The sequence below is a fragment of the Narcine bancroftii genome, chromosome 8, assembly GCF_036971445.1.
Source record: "Narcine bancroftii isolate sNarBan1 chromosome 8, sNarBan1.hap1, whole genome shotgun sequence".
Taxonomy (NCBI): Eukaryota; Metazoa; Chordata; class Chondrichthyes; order Torpediniformes; family Narcinidae; genus Narcine; species Narcine bancroftii.
The window spans coordinates 68,501,145-68,521,674 of record NC_091476.1 but is presented as its reverse complement, the minus strand read 5'-3'; the positions used below and the strand labels follow the sequence as shown (position 1 = coordinate 68,521,674).

At 46.2% G+C, this 20,530-nt stretch overlaps 1 protein-coding gene across 3 annotated transcripts in view; it reads right to left on the bottom strand.

Annotated features, from left to right (window-relative positions):
• The window catches only part of ccs (copper chaperone for superoxide dismutase), a 36,307-nt gene extending 19,658 nt beyond the window's left edge, over positions 1-16,649 (bottom strand). The window contains exons 1-3 of one of the 3 annotated variants that reach the window (XM_069893979.1): positions 16,536-16,649; positions 1,567-1,639; positions 193-330 (exon numbers count right to left, since the gene is read on the bottom strand). In XM_069893979.1, coding sequence (XP_069750080.1) covers positions 193-330; positions 1,567-1,639; positions 16,536-16,634 — 310 coding nt within the window. In that variant the 5' untranslated portion in view covers positions 16,635-16,649. Of the gene's footprint in view, positions 1-192; positions 331-1,566; positions 1,640-3,519; positions 3,613-5,689; positions 6,033-16,535 lie in introns of those variants that run through there. The other 2 variants (XM_069893980.1, XM_069893981.1) reach the window with 2 other exon arrangements.
• Positions 16,650-20,530: the final 3,881 nt, after the last annotated feature.

The following is a 20,530-nucleotide window of genomic DNA, read 5'->3' as shown; positions in this document are numbered from 1 at the left end:
TTCCCTCCACACCATCCCATCACACACTCCCGGGGTCAGGCACTGAGTGAAGCTCCCTCCGCACCGTCCCATCACCCACTCCCGGGGTCAGGCACAGAGTGAAGCTCCCTCCACACCATCCCATCACACACTCCCGGGGTCAGACAGAGAATGAAGCGCCTTTCACTGCCAACCCCAGCTGAGAATACCTACGGAAGTTACTGGCGCCCATTCCCTTGAGCACAGCTCTCCGCCCTGTGTTCTCGATCAGCTCCTGCACCTCCTCCGAGGTCAGTGTGGTGTCGACGAGGACCTGCTCCTCATTCAGGTTGATCTGCACCGAATAGACTCCTGCAAACAGTCAGAGGCCTCAGGAGAGCAGAACCAGTGGCTACCCACTGCGTGTGTGCATGTGCATTGTGTGAGCGTGTGCATGTGTACATATGCGCAATGGTATGTCAGTGAATGTGTATGCATGTCTGTGTGTGCGTTTCCATGTGCGTGTGTTCATGCCTGAAGGTACGTTTGTGTGGGTGTCAACATGTAAGCGCATGTGAGAGTGTGTGTGTATGCCTGGCTGTCTGCATATCTGTGTGTGTGTATATATGTGCAAGGGGACATGGGTTTCAGGTGCTGGGGACTAGGTACAGAGGAGATGTCAGGGGTAAGTCATCGTTGATGGGCTGCTGGGAAGAGAGTTGAGGCATTGATGTAAGGGTCCTTTAAAATTTCTATGGTAGGGTCAAGTTCAGCACAACTTTCTGGGCGAAAGGTCCTGTATTGTGCTGTACGTTTTCTATGTTGGCGTCTAAATGCATCAGAGTGGGTGTATGCGAGCCTGTGTGCCAAAACATGCAGGTTTGTGATATCCCGTGTGAATGCATGTCAGTTTGTGTGTACACACATCTTTGTGCGCATCTCTGTGTGAATATGCATGCAAACTGTGTTGTACGTTACTCTACCCCTTGCACGGCAGTGTTGTACGTTACCCTATCCCCGCACGGTGATGTGGTACGTGATTCTACTCCCTGCACGGGGGTATTGTATGTTACTCTACCCCCTGCACTCAATGTTGTACATTACTCTATCCCCTACACGGCGATGTTCTACGTGACTCTACCCCTGCATGGCGGTGTTGTATGTTACTCTACCCCCTAACCCTGCACTACATTGCTCCTTTTTTTATTTGCACTACCCGTTTTAATGCCGAGAGAGCTCGTCCTTGTAAGTTGGAGCTGACCCTCCTCACCTTCTACCATTTCAAATTTTAAACGAGGCCCTGCAAGTGCGTCAATAGTTCCACCTTCTCTTCTCCTCCTGACCGTCCCAGCTCCCCTTGTAAACCTCCACTCCCCTTCCCTTGCTGGAGACTCTTTGCCTTCAGAAACTGTCTTCTGCCACCCCTCCCATACCTTTCCAACCCCACAGAATTAAATCAGCCCGTAACCGTCCCTCCCCGTCTCAACACGACCCCAGTTTTGCCTGGGAACAACAATCCGGTCGGTCTGCAGTTTGCTCTAGGAAGTTGGGGGGGGGTTAGCAGAAGAGGTCTGACCAGTGGAGACAGTCGTGATTCATATCCCTTACCATCCACTCTGGCCAGGGCGCTCCTGATTGAGCTGACACAGCTCTCACAGCTCATCTGCACCGCAAATTCCAGCTGCAAACAATAACAACTTGCATTGGTATAACCACCAAGTTTGTAGAAAGAACGTTGTAGAGGGGATGCTGAGGGTACTAAGTGGGAGGAGGGGGGGAATCCAGTGTCCTGGGCCAGGTTGGGGAGATAAAGAGAATTAAACTGGGAGGGAGCTCAAAGCAGGTCCGTCATAGAAGTAAATCACGAAAATCTGTAGACTCCATGGTTGAACTAAAAAGAATACAAAATTCTGGAGAAACTCTGCAAGTCAAACAGCGTCCTTTATGTAGCCACAGTAAAAATTACATAACTAACATTTCAGACTGGAGCCCTTCATTAAGCCATGAGAGAATGCTAGCAGGCGTCCGTACAAAAGGGTCGGGGGAGGAATGGCGGCAAATGGCAGGAGATGATAAGTGGACGAGGAGGGAGGGGAAAGCAGCAATGAGGTGGGGGATGGCTGGGTGGGTAAGGGGGAAGGGAGGGGAGAACTGGAAAGACAAGAAAGGGGGAGGAGAAAGAAAAGGCGAGTAAGTTTAGCAGAAAGCGGAGGTCAATCTGTGCTGAGAGCAAGGAGGGCTTCCAAAGGGCCCCAAGCGCTAAAAGCTTCCGCATCTTATTGAAGGTTTTGATCTGGCGCTCAGGGCACCAAAGGTTTGGAGTCTTGTGAGGCTACAGGAACGTGGGAGGTGAATCCAGACAAGAGGGACTCCCTTTTGCTTCTTTCTCAGACTGTAAGAGGCCAATGACTAAAGGCAATTTTGCGTAATATTACATTTCTCTTTTATTACATGACGATGAATAGAATCTGAGCTTCTGTACCATCTGTAGAGTTTCCCCAACAAGTTTGTATATTGCACAGACTATGATCCAATGCACTAAACCTTGGTGGGGTGGGGGGGGGGGGGGAGAGAAGAGGAGGAGAAGGGGAGCCCAAGACCTCTGGGGGATTCGCCGTCTCCAACTGGTAAAACGACTTGGATCTTTCTCCCTGGAGGGGTGATTATGGGCTCAGGATGGAGAGCTCTCCCGATAAAGCAGTGCCAACTCCCATCCCACTTTTAAGTGATCCCTCTGCCATCGGGGCTCTGTGATTAGTACGGGATTGCTTAAGATGGGATATGAGTGGGAGGGGAAGGTTGAGAATCACTGCTCTAGACCCATTGTCATTGGCCCATTTCCTTTGGTTATGAAAATGTGCAGATAACACATTAATTAGCTACAATTAAAACAGTAGTTTTCAACCCTTTTTCTTCCCACTCACATCCCACCTTAAGCAATCCCTCACCAATCACTAAGTACTTATGGCACAGGGATTGGTAAAGGTGAAATGTGAGTGTGGAGGCAGCTTGAAAACCACTGTGATAGAAGCTGTTTTCAGGTGCTCAAACACAGATAATGCGCTGGCAGACACGGCTGGGAGGGGAGTGCAGCGGGGACATTCAGGTGGCCACAGAGAAGACGCCTTTCTGGTCACCTGAACGTGCCAGCTGAAGGAGAGCCATGTCCAAGTGAACGCTGGACTGCGGCCATAGACCCACCGCCACTTTCAGGTGCAATGGGGGGGGGATTCAAGGAGTCAGAAATCATACCTACAGGAGGAGGGGTTAGTAAGTGCTCCTCCTGGGCAGGTTCTCCACTTTCAGGTGGCCACCCGACAGCCGCATTGGGGGTAGAACAGGTGGCATTACAGTCGGGGTATTCTGGCCACCTGAAACCCTACTCAGTGCCACCTCGTCCACAAAGTGGCCTGATCCCCTTCTTTGACTGAGTATTTAGAGGTGGTTTGGGAGGAATTGTTAGAGCAGCTTGCACACACACATTTTAAAACACAGAATACTTGCAGGACTTTTGCAGAGAGCTTTTTTGCAGGAGGCAACAAAGTATCAACAGCAGCTTACCTGGGAGAGCATGTGATCTTTGCAGGCAGAGGAGAAGAGTTTTGCTCTCAGAGAGGGAGGGTGTAAAACAGAGAGAGAGGAGACAAAAATCTGTTCCAGAAGACAAGCTGGCAAACTTTAGGCACTTTCAGGTGGCCAATTGCCCCGCTTGTAATATGCGGCTGTTGGGAGGCCATGTGAATGTGCAGAAGATGCTTGCAGGGTGAACATTGTAACCCTCCTCCGAAAGGGACCCTCTGAAACCCTCCACCGCAGCACAGAGGCCTCCCCAGCCATCTGAATGCAGCCTCCTAAAAGTGGCTGCATTCAGGATAACAATCAGCTGGTGAGCACCTGACAGCTCTTCTCCCAGCTGCCCCTTCCCCCGACTGCAGGGCGTCGGGGCAGGGGCAGCTGGCTAGGCTGTCAGCGCGGGGCTAGAGCGGCCGGCGGGGGAGAACGGGGGCTAGAACGGCCGGCGGGGGAGAACGGGGGCTGGAGCAACCGGCGGGGGAGAACGGGGGCTGGAGCAGCCGGCAGGGGAGAACGGGGGCTGGAGCAGCAGGCAGGGGAGAACGGGGGCTGGAGCAGCCGGCAGGGGAGAACGGGGGCTGGAGCAGCCGGCAGGGGAGAACGGGGGCTGGAGCAGCCGGCAGGGGAGAACGGGGGCTGGAGCAGCCGGCAGGGGAGAACGGGGGCTGGAGCAGCCGGCAGGGGAGAACGGGGGCTGGAGCAGCCGGCAGGGGAGAACGGGGGCTGGAGCAGCCGGCAGGGGAGAACGGGGGCTGGAGCAGCCGGCAGGGGAGAACGGGGGCTGGAGCAGCCGGCAGGGGAGAACGGGGGCTGGAGCAGCCGGCAGGGGAGAACGGGGGCTGGAGCAGCCGGCAGGGGAGAACGGGGGCTGGAGCAGCCGGCAGGGGAGAACGGGCTGGAGCGGCTGATGGGGGAGAATGGGGGCTGGCTGAAACAATGCCAGTACCCGACTCGAGCGCCATACTCCCCCGCCGGCCATTCCAGCCCCCTTCTCCCCCACCGGCTGCTCCAACCCCCTTCTCCCCAACCGGGGGGGGGGGGGGGGCAGAGCGATCAGTGTGGAGACATTCCACGGGGAATGTCCCTACGCTGATCGCGCTAGCTGTCCCAGCTGACAGCCAGCCATCCTAACTTTGACAGCTCAAGGAACAGGAGCTGGAGTGCACTCGGATGCACATCCCAGTGCAGCTGTCCCTTCAGGTGGCCAGCGCTGCGCTTTTAGCATCAAAGTGCCGCTTTTTCTTCTTCAGGCGCATTCTTAGCAGAGAATGCACCTGAAGAAGCCTTTTGGAAGGCAGTGTGAAAGGTGACCTGAAAGAAAGAGGATCATCTGGAGAACCCTGAAGGGGGCAAGTTTTGTCAGCAAGACTGATTGAGAAGGAATCTGTTGCAGATGTCCTGGAAAAGGAATCTCTCTGAAAACCAGCAAGAACCCTCCTGAGTGGTAACCATTTGCCTGTTAAGCACCAAAGCCTGGTAAACTTTGTTAGCTAACTTCTGTGCACAGTCAAAAATCGCCTGCAACCAGTGACCCAAAGAACTTTTCTGATCTTAAATATATATCATGCACACCTGTGCTTAGTATTAGAGGGGTGGATTAAGTTAAAAAGTTAAATTCTGTTTTCAGGTTAATTAATAATCAATTTTGTTTTCTTGTTCAAATATAATTAAAAACGACTTCTGTTTAAGTAACCCAGTGTTGTGGTGCATATTTATTGCCGCTGGTTTCCTCTGGACTCCGTAACACTTCCATCTCCACACCTCCCCTTGGCTGTCCCACGATGTAGCAGACATTCTCCTATTTCAAATTACTCTCCATGTCTTTCTGCCCCTCCTGTTTTCTCTCCCCTTTCCAATCCTGAACTCAAAATACCGACTCTCGACGGAGGTTACCCGATCAACTAAACGTTTGCTCGCGGTTTTTCTTTTGTAACATGTCTGTCCTCCAGCAGTTTCAATAATGTTGCTCCGCTTGCAACCACCCGACGGCGCTTCCGTTTGCGGGCGGAGCCTGGTGGCAACATGACTGTGCACAACTTTGGAATAACAGCAGCAACAACAAATCGGCAGAAGGCGGTGCGGACTGCCAATGGTAGGTGCCCGCTAGGTAGGGCACTCCAGATCATATTAGTGGCACCGCTTCCAACAGCCGCCCTACCTTGCTCTGGCTGGACTCGGTGCTCCCACTTGCTGCCATTTTTTGCGCTAGACAACGTCAACCTTCCACCCTCCCTCGTTGACCCAGAAGTGCTCGCCCTTGCAAACCAGCGCCCAATTATTTCACCGTTAGTAAAAGTGTTGGCGGCGATTAGAAGTGAACACAAGCACCGCGGGTCACACACGCAGCGCTTTGGGCACGTTGGTCATGTATCCCTCTGAGTGGAACACGGAAGTCTCCAGGCGCTGTGAGTTCAAGATCCTGGAGGAACTCCGCTGTCCTTTATATTGTTACGGAATCCAGAGGACCCCAGAAACCAGAGGCAATAGATATGCACCACAACGCAGGGTTACTTAAACAGAAGTCGTTTTTAATTATATTTGAACAAGAAAACAAAATTGATTATTAATTAACCTGCCCCTCTAATACTAAACGCAGGTGTGTGTAATGTATATTTAAGATTAGAAAAGTTCTTTGGATCACAGTCCTATCTCACTGGTTGCAGGCAATTCTTGTACTGTGCACAGAAGTTAACGTTAACAAAGTTCACCACTCTTTGGTGTTTAACAGGCAAATGGTTACCACTCAGGAGGGTTCTTGCTGGTTTTCTGAGAGAGATTCCTTTTCCAGGACATCCGCCACTGATTCCTTCTCAATCAGTCTTGCTGACTAAACTTGCCCCCTTCAGGGTTCTCCAGATGATCCTCTTTCTTTCAGGTCACCTTTCACACCGCCAGTCTTCTCCTTCGACCTGGCAGCCTTCCAAAGTTTGCCAGCTTGTCCTTCCTGAACTGATTTCTGTCTCCTCTCTCTCTGTTTCACACCCTCCCTCTCTGAGAGCAAAACTCTTCTCCTCTGCCTGCAATGATCACATGTTCTCCCAGATAAGCTACTGTTGATACTTTGTTGCCTCCTGCAAAAAGCACTCTGCAAAAGTCCTGCAAATATTCTGTGTTTTAAAATGTGTTTGTGTGCAAGCTGCTCTAGTAATTTCTCCCAAACCACCTCTAAATACTCTGTCACACGTTTCAGCCCTTGACGCGTTAGTCAACTGACCTAAAAATGTTTTTCCACTGATTTTCCTTTGTACTCAGCATCTGATGCCTCTGGTGTCAGTGTCCAAAGATAGTCGGCCAGCGATGCTTCTTTTAGATTTCAGATTTATTATCAAGAGTACATTACAGAATCAGAATTCAATGTCATGAACAAGTCATGAAATTCGGTATTTTGCAGCATCTTAGTGCAAGCGTTCATATTATAGCCATCTTACGACGTTAATATTAAAAAGGTTAAAAAAATAGTGCAGGACATTCACGTACAACCCTGAGATTCCTTTTCTTCTGTAGGTGCGGTAGAATTACACCCAATTGGTAGTGCAAAAATAAACTGTACATAGCATGAACAATGTAAACAAATTGACGGTGCAACAGAGAGAACAAAGAAAATCAGTCAATAAAGTGCACGAGTCCTTAAACGAGTCTCTAATTGACTTTGTTGTTAAGGAGTCTGTTGGTGGAGGGGTAGCAGCATCAAGAACAGAGCACGTGCAAGGTGGGTGGGTCTTTGACGATTGCTGCTGCCCTCGAAAGCAGCGTTCCCCTTGGATTCTTTCTTTGCTTAGACCCGAAATATCTATCTTTGTCTCCTACGAATGCTGAAAGACCGGCCAAACTCCTCCAGCATTTCAGTGCTTTGTTACCAGGTATCTGCTCATTTAGGCTGCCTCTGATCCACGCAAAACATCTCCAACCCCAACTGTGCATTCATTTGGAAAACCAAAATGTGGGGTTTTTAAAATTTGTTTCAGAATCTATTGCTAATTTCTGTTTCACTTAAATGAGTTTTATGTCATTTATTGCAACAAATCACATTGAAGCCTTTATTGCAGACAGACAACTACAGGTGGACAGATATCACTGCAGAAAGATCCCAGAACGAGATCAACTGGTTCAGGAATGGTCGCTCTGCAGAATGGGGAAAATGAAGTCTCCACTCTTCTCAATAGTGACCATAGAAGAGGGGAATCAAATTCTACTCCACTGGACAACAAAGATTTTGCTTCCCGAATACTTTTTGGGTGTATTTTATAGATTTGGGGTTGCTGATCATGAAAATCACCTTAAAATTTCCCTAACACTTTGTTTTTTAAATACCTGACATATTTTTTGTGATTTCCTGTCATATTTTAAATTCTACTTCAAGTATGCAAACACCATGAAGTGAAACACGTCATTGAAAATTAGTTTTCCGAATTCACATTTGGACTTGTTGCAGTTGTAGGAGTTTAAAAACAGTTATTATTTTAATGGTAGGAGTTCTGAAACAGTTATAGAAGGTAGAAAGAAAAAAGCAAGGAAAAAGCTAAAATGTTCTTTGTGTAAAATGGCGCATGAAAAAGCAGAACAAAGTAAACAAGATAACAGAGGAATTTAAGCAGACATAGAAATATGCACGTACACACAAAGAGCTTGTTTAATAGGGGGTGGGGAAAGGAGGTGTGAGCACGGAATAAGAGAAAGTTGGAGTCAGTCAAGAGTCAGACGAATAGGGAAAAGTGCCAAACCAATCCAAGAAGGACAAACGTAAGACAAATGTAAGGGGAGGTGAAGTGAAAATTGTATAAAAACAAAGAGGCTTCCCGCCCTTGGGGTACTTTCCCGAGGTAAGGGGAGAGTACCCAACCTTCCAATGTTGTAAATATAAATAAATGTTCTTTGTTCTCAACTTTTGTCTCGAGCATATTTTGTGAACGCGAAGGCACTTCTCACAACTTGGGGGCTCATCCGGGATCACACTCCTTCCACTGACTGGCGCTTGTCTGAAGAGGGGTCGGTGCATCCCAGCTGATTTAGCCGGACTCCTGGTCATCGAGTGTCCAGCCAGTGGACGTAGCGAGTGATATCCGAGAAGAGGCATTGAGAACAAACAACGGGACAGCCGTATAAGTGACGTGCTGGGAAGGCTCAACAGCCGGGTAAGATCAATTTTTCCACCATGGGTGGGGGAGGGAGCAAAAAGAAAGGTCTGAGAATAGGACCAGTTGACAGAATTCCCCCGGGAAGCCCATTGGGGAGGCAAATGATGAATTGGGGTGCGGGAAAGACCCGCGGGAAAGATAAAAAGAAAATGATCCAGTACTGTTGCCACGAGTGGCCTGAGAATCCAGTTAAGGGGTCTTTAGTATTTTGGCCAAAATATGGTTCGGATGAGGATTGGGTATGTCAGGCACTGAATACGTGGCTTTATGAAAATAGACCCGATGACTCCGAGAGCAGGGATTACGCTGCCTGTTGGTTATTTGTAGAATTGAACCAAATGGTGATGACTACAAGGGATCCGGCAAAACCTAAGGAACCGGAGCCTTCGGCTCCCCTTCCTGAAAAATGGGACCCCTTACAGGCATTACCTCCTCCATATCCCGAGCCGGCTCCTCCGTTGCCCCCTCTTCCTCCCCGCCCACTTTATCCTCCCCTCCCAATGTCGTCAACTTCACCCCCCCCCCCCCACACCTTGTTAACAAAAATGAACAGAAGAATGTAGTTAGGACCAGATCACAGGCTAAGCATCCTCCACCACCCCATACTCCCCAGGTTGGTGACCCAGATTGTACGGGATTGTCAGAGGAACAGTGTGAAACCCTCCATGAGGAGGAAGCTGGGGAGTTTGATTTGAGTCCTAGACGACAGAAGGGGGACCCCACCCTACCAGGAGGTCAGGGATTGGACCCGCACCAGGCGCGAATGTGTCCCCTTCGTGAAGTGCCCCTGGGAGGTCCAGGAGGTGCGATGGGATTTGTTAACGTCCCTCTAACAAGTACGGAAATTAGGAATTTTAAACGAGAAATGAAGTCCTTGATAGAGGACCCCCAGGCCTGTGCAGAACAATTGGATCAGTTTTTGGGGCCAAATATTTACACCTGGGATGAATTGATGTTCATATTTAAGGCTTTTGTTTACTCTGGACGAGAGAGGAATGATTAGACAGGCGGGAATTAGAGTATGGGATCGGGAACACCAAGGAGGTCCAGGAGCTGTGGCGGGAGAAGATAAGTTTCCCTTGGTGAATCCAAATTGGGATAAAGGAACTGCTGAAGGCCGAACTCAAATGGAAGAATATAGGGTTAATTTAATAAAGGGAATGAGAGAGTCGGTACCCAAGGGGCAAAATTTTAAAAAGGCATTTGAAGTCCCTCAGGGCCCAGAGGAGACTCCTTCAGCTTTCTTGACTAGATTGCGGGTGGCAATACAGCAATATGGGGGGTTAGATATAGAGTCGCCGGCGGGGGAACAGTTAATTTTGACAGGATTTGTTACAAATTCAGCCGGAGACATAAGAAAGAAACTCCAAACGACTGAAAATTGGCAAGAACAGGGATTATCACAACTTCTACAAATAGCCCAGAGAGCTTACGTTCAGAGAAGTGAGGATAAGCAGAAGGGAAAGGCGAAGATATTAATGCAGGCGGTAAAGGAAGTCGTAGATGGACAGCAGGGAAGTCAAAGACGCCAGACCAACGGTCTGGGTGGATGGATGGGAATGAGAGAAAGAGGATGGCCAGGATTTGAAGGATGGGACGAACCCCAGGGTCCCCGACTGCGAGCGGGGGCCCCAAGAGGTGGTTCCCATAGAGGATGGCAGACAGGGCCCAAGGTTTGTTACTATTGTAAAAGAGAGGGACACTTTAAGAGGGAATGTCCCCAGAGGATTAGATGTTTTGATGGAAGAGGAAGATTAGGGAAATCAGGATTCTCCCGTAAACAGTGCCGTGGGGCTGCATGGAGAACCATTGATAAACTTAAGCATAGGACCCCATGATCTTTATGGTAGACTCAGGAGCAGCTCGTTCTAGTATTTTAACCAAACCCAAAGGAACGGTGCCTAATGGAAAAGTAGTCATTTCGGGAGTCGGGGGATCTAATTTTGAAGTTCCAGAAGTAAGGGGCCTCAGGATACAAATGGGGAGAAAAGTAATAAGGGGAGACATTCTACTGGTTCCCCAGGCAGGAGTTTCCCTGCTGGGACGGGATTTGCAGGATTTATTGGGTATCGGGACCCGGCCTCAAGGAAAGGGAATTGGGGTCCAGTTCTACACATTGACACAGGAAGACCGCAAATTGGTTGACCCCAGGGTAAGGAAAGGAAATAGAGGGGGGCTTGATGTACCTCCTCTTCGGGTCACATTGAAAGATCCCAATCAGATAGTTAGACAAAAGCAGTATCCAATCCCAATGGATGGGAGAAAGGGATTGCAACCCGTAATTGATCAACTATTGCTGGACGGATTACTTGAACCCTGTATGTCCCCCTTTAATACCCCAATACTGCCAGTACAAAAACCAAACGGTACTTATCGGCTGGTACAAGACCTACGAGAGTTAAATAAGGTAATTTTGGCCCAATACCTCGTTGTGCCTAATCCATATACTATTATGGGAAAAATAGATCCGAATAGTAAATGGTTTAGTGTGATAGACCTGAAAGACGCCTTTTGGGCTTGCCCCCTGGATGAGGGTAATAGGGACATGTTCGCCTTTGAATGGGAGAACCCGTATACTGGATGAAAGAATCAGTATCGCTGGACAGTTCTTCCACAAGGCTTTACAGAGTCCCCTAATCTGTTTGGCCAGGTATTAGAACAAGTGTTGGAAGAAGCTCCAAAAAGATCGGATTGTCAGCTTATACAATATGTAGATGACATTGATTACGGGGGAAGGACAAGAGTCTGTTAAACAATATACGGTGGATATGTTAAACTTTCTGGGAGAAAAGGGGTTGAGAGTAAGTGAGGCGAAATTGCAATTTGTACAGCCAGAGGTAAAATACCTAGGTCATCTAATTAGTCATGGGTCATCTAATTAGTCAGGGGTGTCAGTGAATAAGCCCGGAGAAAATACGTGGCATTTTGCAGGTCCCACCTCCCAAGGATGCCCGAGAGCTCAAGAAGTTCCTTGGTCTGGTGGGATATTGCCGAATTTGGATAGAAAATTATTCTAGTTTGGTAAAATTTTTGTATGATAAGTTAGCTGGCCTAGATAATTCTCTTGTTGTCTGACAGAGGAAGAAATGGAGGGATTTAAGAGGATAAAGAGTTGTCTCGCCAAGGCTCCAGTGTTGGCATTATCTGATTTGAATAAACCATTTGACTTATTTACTAATGGAAAGGATGGTGGAGCTACGGGTGTATTGACCCAGGAGAGAATGGGGCTCCGGCAACCAGTGGCATTTTTGTCCAAGGTATTGGACCCAGTTTGCCGCGGATGGCCGGAGTGTGTCCAGGCTATTGCTGCCACTGCTGTCCTGGTAGAAGAGGGTCGAAAGATTACCTTTGGCGCACCCATGACTGTCCATACCCCGCACACAGTTAGAACTATTCTGTTACAGCGTGCGGGTAGATGGTTGACTGATTCGAGAATTCTAAAATATGAGGCAATTTTGATGGACTGAGATGACTTGACGCTGGTTACTAATCGGGACCAGAACCCAGCTGCATTCTTAGTATCTCCGTCAAGTGAGACGGCCTATGATCAGCTGGAACATGAGTGCTTGGAAATAATAGATTTGCAGACTAAGATCCGGAGCGATCTAGGGGATGAGCCTCTATGTGAGGGAGAGAGATGGTTTATAGATGGTACTTCTCGTTGTATAGAAGGAACCTGTTACAGTGGATATGGCATAGTGGATGGAAAAGATGGTTCTGTTATCGAAGCTGGTCGCCTCCCCGGTCTCTGGTCGGCTCAGACATGCGAATTAGATGCGCTGAGTCGAGCCCTCCAGGGGCTACAGGGGAAAGTAAGAACAATTTACACAGTTTCTAAATATGCTTTTGGAGTTGTACACACCTTTGGAAAAATTAGGAAGGAACAGAGGTTGATTACAGGAAAGGGCCAAAAATTAGTCCATGAAAATTTAATAATCAAATGTTTGGATGCTTTAATGCTGCCTAAGGAGGTGGCCGTGGTTCATGTCAGGGGACATCAGATAGGGGAAAGCCCCGAAGCCCGAGGTAACAGACAGGCAGATGAGGTCGCAAAGGGGCCATCCATGGGAGTAAACTTCAGCTCACCCGCCTGTGTGCTGAGACAGGTCTCTCCTGGCTTAAATGTTTACCCCTGGTTTTGATTCGTATTCGTACTGCTCTCTGTCGTGATATTGCCGTCTCCCCGTATGAAATGATGTTCGGCCTTCCCTATCTGGGCTCCCATGCAGACCTCCCAATACCGGAGGCAAATGATCAATTTATATCTAAGTATCTGCAGGAACTTTCCGCCACATTGGTTGATCTGAGAAGGGGGATTCTGGTGCAGATGCCGCTTTTGGAATTCCCCATACATACCATTCAACCCGGTGACTGGGTATTGATAAAGAGTTGGAAAGATGTTAAATTGACGCCAACCTGGGATGGTCCTTTTTGCGTCCTTCTAGTTACAGATACTGCTGTATGAACGCGTGAAAAAGGGTGGACTCATGTCCAGAGGGTGAAACGTTATCACCAGCCCCTCGATAATATCTCCACTGACCTAGAAGGCTCGTACTGGCAGTCGGAGCAACATCCTAGCGACCTCAAGCTCACCCTGCGATGAAAATTTTGATTTGTGTATAATAATAATGTCCTAATTTGTATTTTTCTTTATTTTCCCCATTGCTTTCGCCTCCACTCCATCTTGCTCCCAATGTGTTAAGTCCTTTTGGAAGAGGGGCAGCACTTCGGGTAATGATGTTGAGTTTCGGGAGATTAAGTATTTTGAGAAGTGGACGGGGATGAAGGAGGGTTGTGTAGTCCCAAGAAAGAACGACAATTGTTCTTTTGCCTCCGAGACATATCCCATTTTTCTAAGTCTAGGAGAGGGTTCTCCCCTAGGTAGGTCAAGAGATAGATTCTTCCTGTCCTGACCCCACCCCCCCCACCCCCCAGGACCCTTCTGTGCCTCCAAATTAGGCAAACCGGGAGACCGTCTAGTGAAGGACGTGCTTTCACTGCGGGCAGGTTCTAAGTATAGTGGTACCAACATGATCACCGTTTCGCCACACGAGTCTCAAAAGAACTTGTACAAGAGGGCAAGAATACAAGCCAATAGGCATAGACTTGGAGATAACCTATGGGTCGATTTACATCAACTTACCGTCCAGGATCTTGGGGTTCGTAACTGTTGGATTTGTAGCGGCCCAACCCGGGATGGAACTTGAGCCATTAGATGATCGTACACTTCTTGCCTCCAATCTTTCCACTACCACTTCTGGTCGATCCCGTGACTCTTGGAAGTTGGAAAATCATCCACAAGGCTTTGACTGCTTGGTAAAAGAATACGGCAGGTACCCAAAGGGCGATTTGGCTTGCCGGCGCTGGAAAAATATCACTAGTGGAAATTGGGTTCCAACCCCGCCTACCGGCTTCCTGACCCTTTCTAATCGATCAGATGTTCCCTGTGTACCCTCAGTTCCCATTAATGACACAATGCTGCCGACGTTGAGTTTTGGATTTGCACTGGTTTCAACCCTTATCAGGCCATTCCTGCGCTGACATCCTTCTGGGAAGATTCTAGTCCTTCCGGCTATGCACCCGACAGCTTATATTGGATTTGTGGGAATATGGCTTATACATACCTTGAACCCGACTGGAGTGGGACTTGTTGTATTGGTATGATTCCACCACATTTCCATCTTCTTCCTCCAGATTCCGATGAACATATTTCCACTCGATTACATTCCCCCATACAACGCTGCTCGGCTGAGATCGGCAAATGGGGGGATGACTGGCCCCCTGAACACATAATTTCATACTATGGACCAGCTACGTGGGCACAGGATGGTTCATGGGGGTACCAAACTCCAATTTACATGATCAATTGTCTAATCCGTTTGCAGGCTGTCCTAGAAATAATTACTAACCAGACAGCTACTGCCTTAGATTTGTTGGCAGAGGAACAACAGCAAATCTGGGCTACCGTTTATCAGAACTGCCTAGCCCTGGACTAGTTATTGGTTGCAGAAGGTGGTGCGTGTGGCAAGCTGATTCTCTCCAATTGCTGCCTTAAAATTGATAATAACGGACAAGCTGTTAAAGATATCTCTTCAGGTCTACGGAAACTCTCCCATGTGCCTGTGCAAACATGGCACCCCGCCGTTGGCTCATGGTTGCCTAAATGGTTTAGTGGCTCCTGGTCATGGATACATACAGCACTTATCTTCATTGCTTTTATACTTCTTGCCTTAATACTGATCCCTTGCATCCTTCCTTGCCTCCAGTGTTTGGTTAGACGAGCCGTTCGACAAATCAGTCCCATTATGGTTCTGCAACAACAGGATTATACTGAGGCGGCAGAGAACCTTCTGAAACTATGGGAAAAAGAAACCTCTATTATTTAGACAGGTTTGAAAGCATAGCTCTTTTTAAGGGGTGGATTGTAGGAGTTTAGAAACAGTTATTATTTTAATTGTAGGAGTTCTGAAACAGTTATAGAAGGTAGACAGAAACAGCAAGAAAAAAGCTAAAATGTTCTTTGTGTAAAATGGTGCATGAAAAAGCAGAACAGAGTAAACAAGATAACAGAGGAATTTAAGCAGACATAAGAAATATGCACGTACACACAAAGAGCTTGTTTAATAGGGGGTGGGGAAAGGAGGTGTGAGCACGGAATAAGAGAAAGTTGGAGTCAGTCAAGAGTCAGACGAATAGGGAAAAGTGCCAAACCAATCCAAGAAGGGCAACGTAAGACAAATGTAAGGGGAGGTGAAGTGAAAATTGTATAAAAACAAAGAGGCTTCCTGCCCTCAGGGTTCTTTCCCGAGGTAAGGGGAGAGTACCCAACCTTGCAATGTTGTAAAATATAAATAAATGTTCTTTGTTCTCAACTTTTGTCTCGAGCATATTTTGTGAACGCGAAGGCTCTTCTCACACAGTGACAAACATGGTGAAACGTTTCAACGCGGCATTACAACTGTGGAAAAGTAGAATCAGGGCAACTGGAATCCATCAATGCCAGCCGACTATTACTGGACGCTGACACAAGAGGCATCAGATGCTGAGTACAAATAAAAATCAGCGGCAAAACATTTTTAGGTCAGTTGAACTCACTCATTGGTGCACCACCCCTGTCTAATCCAACTTACCTCTCTTTGCCAGTTTAAAGGAGCATATCTGTCGCTGAAAACCAACATACAGGTACAGCAAGCACTGAGAAAGACAAACAGTACGCTGGCTTGTTTATCAACCGGAATTTTTAAAAAAAGAATTATGGACAGGATTTAGTTTTGCCAAGTCAAACAAAGTTTGTGTTACTAATTGCAGGTAAAGTTGAAAAGGGGTTTATTTCAGATATGTATAGGTTGTTGCAGGAGAAAATGGAGAAAGTAGATATAAAAAAAAATTAAGGAGAAATGAGAAAAAAATTTAGATATTGTTTTGACATGGGAAGAATGGTCAAATATGTGTTGATAGTGTTACAATGTGAGGTATAATATGATTAATTATAATTTTTACATCTATATTTAACTCCTGAAAAATTGAAGAAATATGGATTTAGTAACAGATTTGTGTTTTAGATGTAGATAACGAAGAGGTACTTTTATACATTCAGTTTGGTTATGTAAGTGTTACAGAGTTCTATGTTGTGTATTGGCCTATATGTTGTGTGGTTTTGTGTTGGAAAGTGACAATTTGTCTTTGAGAGCCAAGGTGAAGGTGGACTGCAGAGAATGAGAGATGGACTGGGCATGTTCAGAAGATTAACCATATAACCATATAATAATTACAGCACAGAAGCAGGCCAGTTCGGCCCTTCTAGTCCATGCCAAACACCTTCTCTCCCCTAGTCCCATTGACCTGCACCCAGCCCGCAATCTTCCGCACCTCTCTCGTCCGTCTATGATCTAGAAATTTCTGGACTTGGAAGACAAACCACCACTGGGTGTGGCTGTGGAGTGGAAGGAGGCCCAAAACATGAGTCATTGTCTGGGAGGCAGTTTAGAACATTGGGCATTTTAAAAGGGAGAAACATTCCGAAGGCAGTCTTTGTTCCTCTCTCTGCACAAGAGACCACTTCGAATTTTGTGCTCTCTCTCAAAGATCTTTCGGCTTCAATTTACCAAACAAACTGAAATTTGTTTATGATCTTTACGTTGATTGTAATCAAAGTTTTGTGAGTCTTGTGTGTTTTGTGTCTAAGTATTTTTCTGTGGGCTGGTTGGAAATATCACTTAGACTTTGATTACATATGTTATAGTTAGGCTAGGGAATTTATTAGTTTTACACTGTTATAGAAATTTGTATATTAACCAGTGGGCATTGTTATAAAAGAGGGGATTTTGAATTAAAGTTTGAAGGTGAATTTTTTGTTAATAAAGGAATTGTTCATCTTTACCCTGTGTGATATGCCTTCTTTGTGGTTGCTGGTTTAATCTTGTAACATAAGAGAGTTAAACCTTCTTGGGAGGAAGTTGTAAACTTTTTGAGAGATTTGTTCAAAATAGACTTGCAATTGGATCCAATTATGTGTTTATTAGGTTATATGAATGTATTATTTGTAAAGTCACGAATGATTAAACTGTGTTTAGCTTTTCTACAATTAGGGTTAGCAGTAGCAAGAAAATGTATAGCATGGAAAAATGATGTACAATTGAGTCTACAAAGATGGCATAATGAATTACAGTCATGTTTATATTTAGAAAAAAATAACATAACATACAAAATAATTATTCATTTTTTGTTGATATGTGGGGTTTATATTCAGAACATATGTCTATAGAACTTAAATAAATGTTGTAGAGTTGCCACACCAAACAGTGATTATTTAATATTCTTTTTTAAGGCTCCAGGGAGTGAGGTTTTTTTTTAGTTTAGTAAGGGGGGGAGGTGTTTGCAGTTTTATTTTCATTTCTTGTATTTGATATGAATTTTACAAAATTATTAAATAAAATTTTCCAAAAAAAAAGTGTGCTGGCTTTTATTACAACCCTTGAATAAGGTAGGAAGTCTTGCTATAACAGCAACTACAGATGACCTCTTGCCTGTGCTCTTCCCCATCCCACCCCCACCCATTTTATTCGGGCTCAGGCCCGAAATGTTGACTATGTATCTTTATCTTTGGTACGTAAAGTACACTGTGTGTCCCATCGTTTCTGCAGCATTGTGTTTTTACTACAATCACTGCATCTGCAGACTACATGAATGTGTAAGATTTGGTCTCCCTCCCAACTACTGCCCTCTGTGTAATTTCCTAGTATTTAGCAGCCAAGCCATCAGCAGTGAACAACATAACTCACTCCACATGAGCTTGATGCCCTCCTCTGAAACTTATGAGCACTTTGCCAATCTCAGTGTCAGCATTATGCAATTAAACATGCTAAATTCAATAAAAGTCAATTTAATGTTTCTCCAATTTCCTACATGATACAGTAAATCTGAAATTATCTTTGTGTTTAGCTTGAAGATGTTTTCATAATCCCCAATTCTTTTAACAGGAAGCAAATCTTTTTATTAGTAATAATTTCACAAATGACAGCACCTCCTGCATCACTACACTCCCTCAGCACTGCCCCTCCCACATCACCACACTCCCTCAGCACTGCCCCTCCAGCATCACCACACTCCCTCAGCACTGCTCCTCCCGCATCACCACACTCCCTTGGCACTGCCCCTCCCGCATCACCACACTCCCTCAGCACTGCCCCTCCCAATGCCACACTCCCAGCACTGCCCCTCGACAGTGTGAGTTCCCAGTGCCACACTCTCTCAGCACTGCCCCTGGACATTGGGAACTCTCTCAGACGGTTGGCATTTCATTGAGAGAATTGGACAGACATGGATAACTGCAATAACAGAGAGGGAGACAGGGCAAGGGAAAATATCTCACCCATCCTCTCCTCACTTCTGCACCTTAATTCTCTCCTCGGCCTGGCAACCTTTAATATTCACACCCATGTTCTTTATTCCAGACTAATCCCTCCTGCATCTAGGAATATCCCAACTAGTTCCCTCCATTCACCTGACAGTAATATCCTACCCTAATCCCACTCACTCATTGGTGCACCACCCCGTCTCATCCAGTTTACCTCCATGCTCCATTTGAGGACGTATCTGTCGCTTAAAACCAACATACAGGTACAGCAAGCAGTGAGAAAAACAAATAGTGTGTTGGCTTTATTACAACCCTTGAATAAGGTAGGAAGTCTTGCTGTAACAGCAACTACAGATGAGCTCTTGCCCGTGCTCCTTCCCACCCCACCCCTTTATTCAGGCTCAGGCCCACAATGTTGGTTATGTATCTTTATTTTTGGTATAAATTAGTTTGACCCATCATTTCTGAAGTTTTGTTTCACTACTACATGTGTAGTTTTGGTATCCTTCCAACTACTCCACCTCTGTAGTTTCCCATCATTTAGCAGCCAAGCCACCAGCAGTAAATAACAGAACTCATTCCCCAAACTCTCAATCAACAAGTTTGATGCCCTCCTCTGAAACCTAGGAGCACTTTGCCCAATCTCAATGTCACGTTTAGCTTTATTGAAATCCTGCAGTGCATTTACCTATTCACAGCATTTTGATGGCATCTCCCTGACTCGCAAGGACAAGGGCTTCAGGTGCATAGAAACATAATGTTCCATCCTCACTGCTGAATCCATATTCTTAAATATGCTTCACTAGCCCTGGTCTGGGGTAGTGCCTTTACCAGGTCTGTGGTGGCATCACTATTTGTTAAATCAGAAATAAGGACTACATGCCAGCATTGGATCCTAGATGCTGACAAATGATTAAATATAGAGAATTAAATAGTAAAGATGTCAAACACCTTTTGCGAATCTGTAGGCATGCACTGTTTGAACCTTCATGTAACCACTCACATGGCCCCAGGATCCAAATGATAGTCTAATGTGATGTAGCCAATCCCAGCCCTGAGCAGAATGGAAGTTAAAGCTTTGAACTCCGTGTCCCCGTTTTCTGGGACTACCAAGAACATATACTCCGGATCGCCATTTTCCAGAACTGGTTTTATTCCCACCAGCTGTAAAAGTTTACTCACGGACACAACCCAGAGTAGATATTATGAATGTTTCAAAATGGCCGGGGTCCAAACGATTAAAGGCATGATGGTGCAAAAAGCTGCAGAACAGTACCCAAGTCCTTCCACCTACATCAAATCCAAATTGCCTGCTACAATTTGCTGGATTAATCTGAGCAAGGTTAGCAAGGAAAAAAAGCTTCCACTTTGCACAACCTCGGCACCTCACTTGGCTGTGGAGTGGTTAACACTGTATGTAACCCTTTGGACTACGGCCATTTTTATAATATAAACTCCAGACTGGGTCCATGGATAAACTATAGGATGAACAGCAGTATTAACTAACTGGTGGTCGTGTATAAAACCAGTTCCTCCAAACCAGGACACGGAATATGTTTTTGTTGGTAGTCCCAGAAAAACTGAATACAGAGTCCAAAGCATTAAAAAATGCAGCCATTGATTAGTTTGCAATATCCAATAAAAAATAATTTGAATACAAATTGGAGGTGCGGGTTGACCAGTTAATTAAGTGACCAGCATTAATTTGCTAATTCCTTTTACAGTGCTGCACTAGAATGCTCTTAGAAATATTTGTCATCTGGGTTCTGGAACAGAGCTTGGAACAGAATGTGGGAGAGAGAATTTTTGAGACTAACAAACTCTCAATTGGGCTTAGCCTTCAAAACTTCACAGGTCAAGCTAGCGAGTTAGAAGGGAACAACACATTGTAGTGTGGAGTAAGACAAAGTCTGCAGGCGCAATCCTGGAGAAACTCAGCAGGTCTAACAGTGCGCTTTAGATAGCAAAGATAAAGACTACAAAACCAATGTCATACCTTGATGAAGGG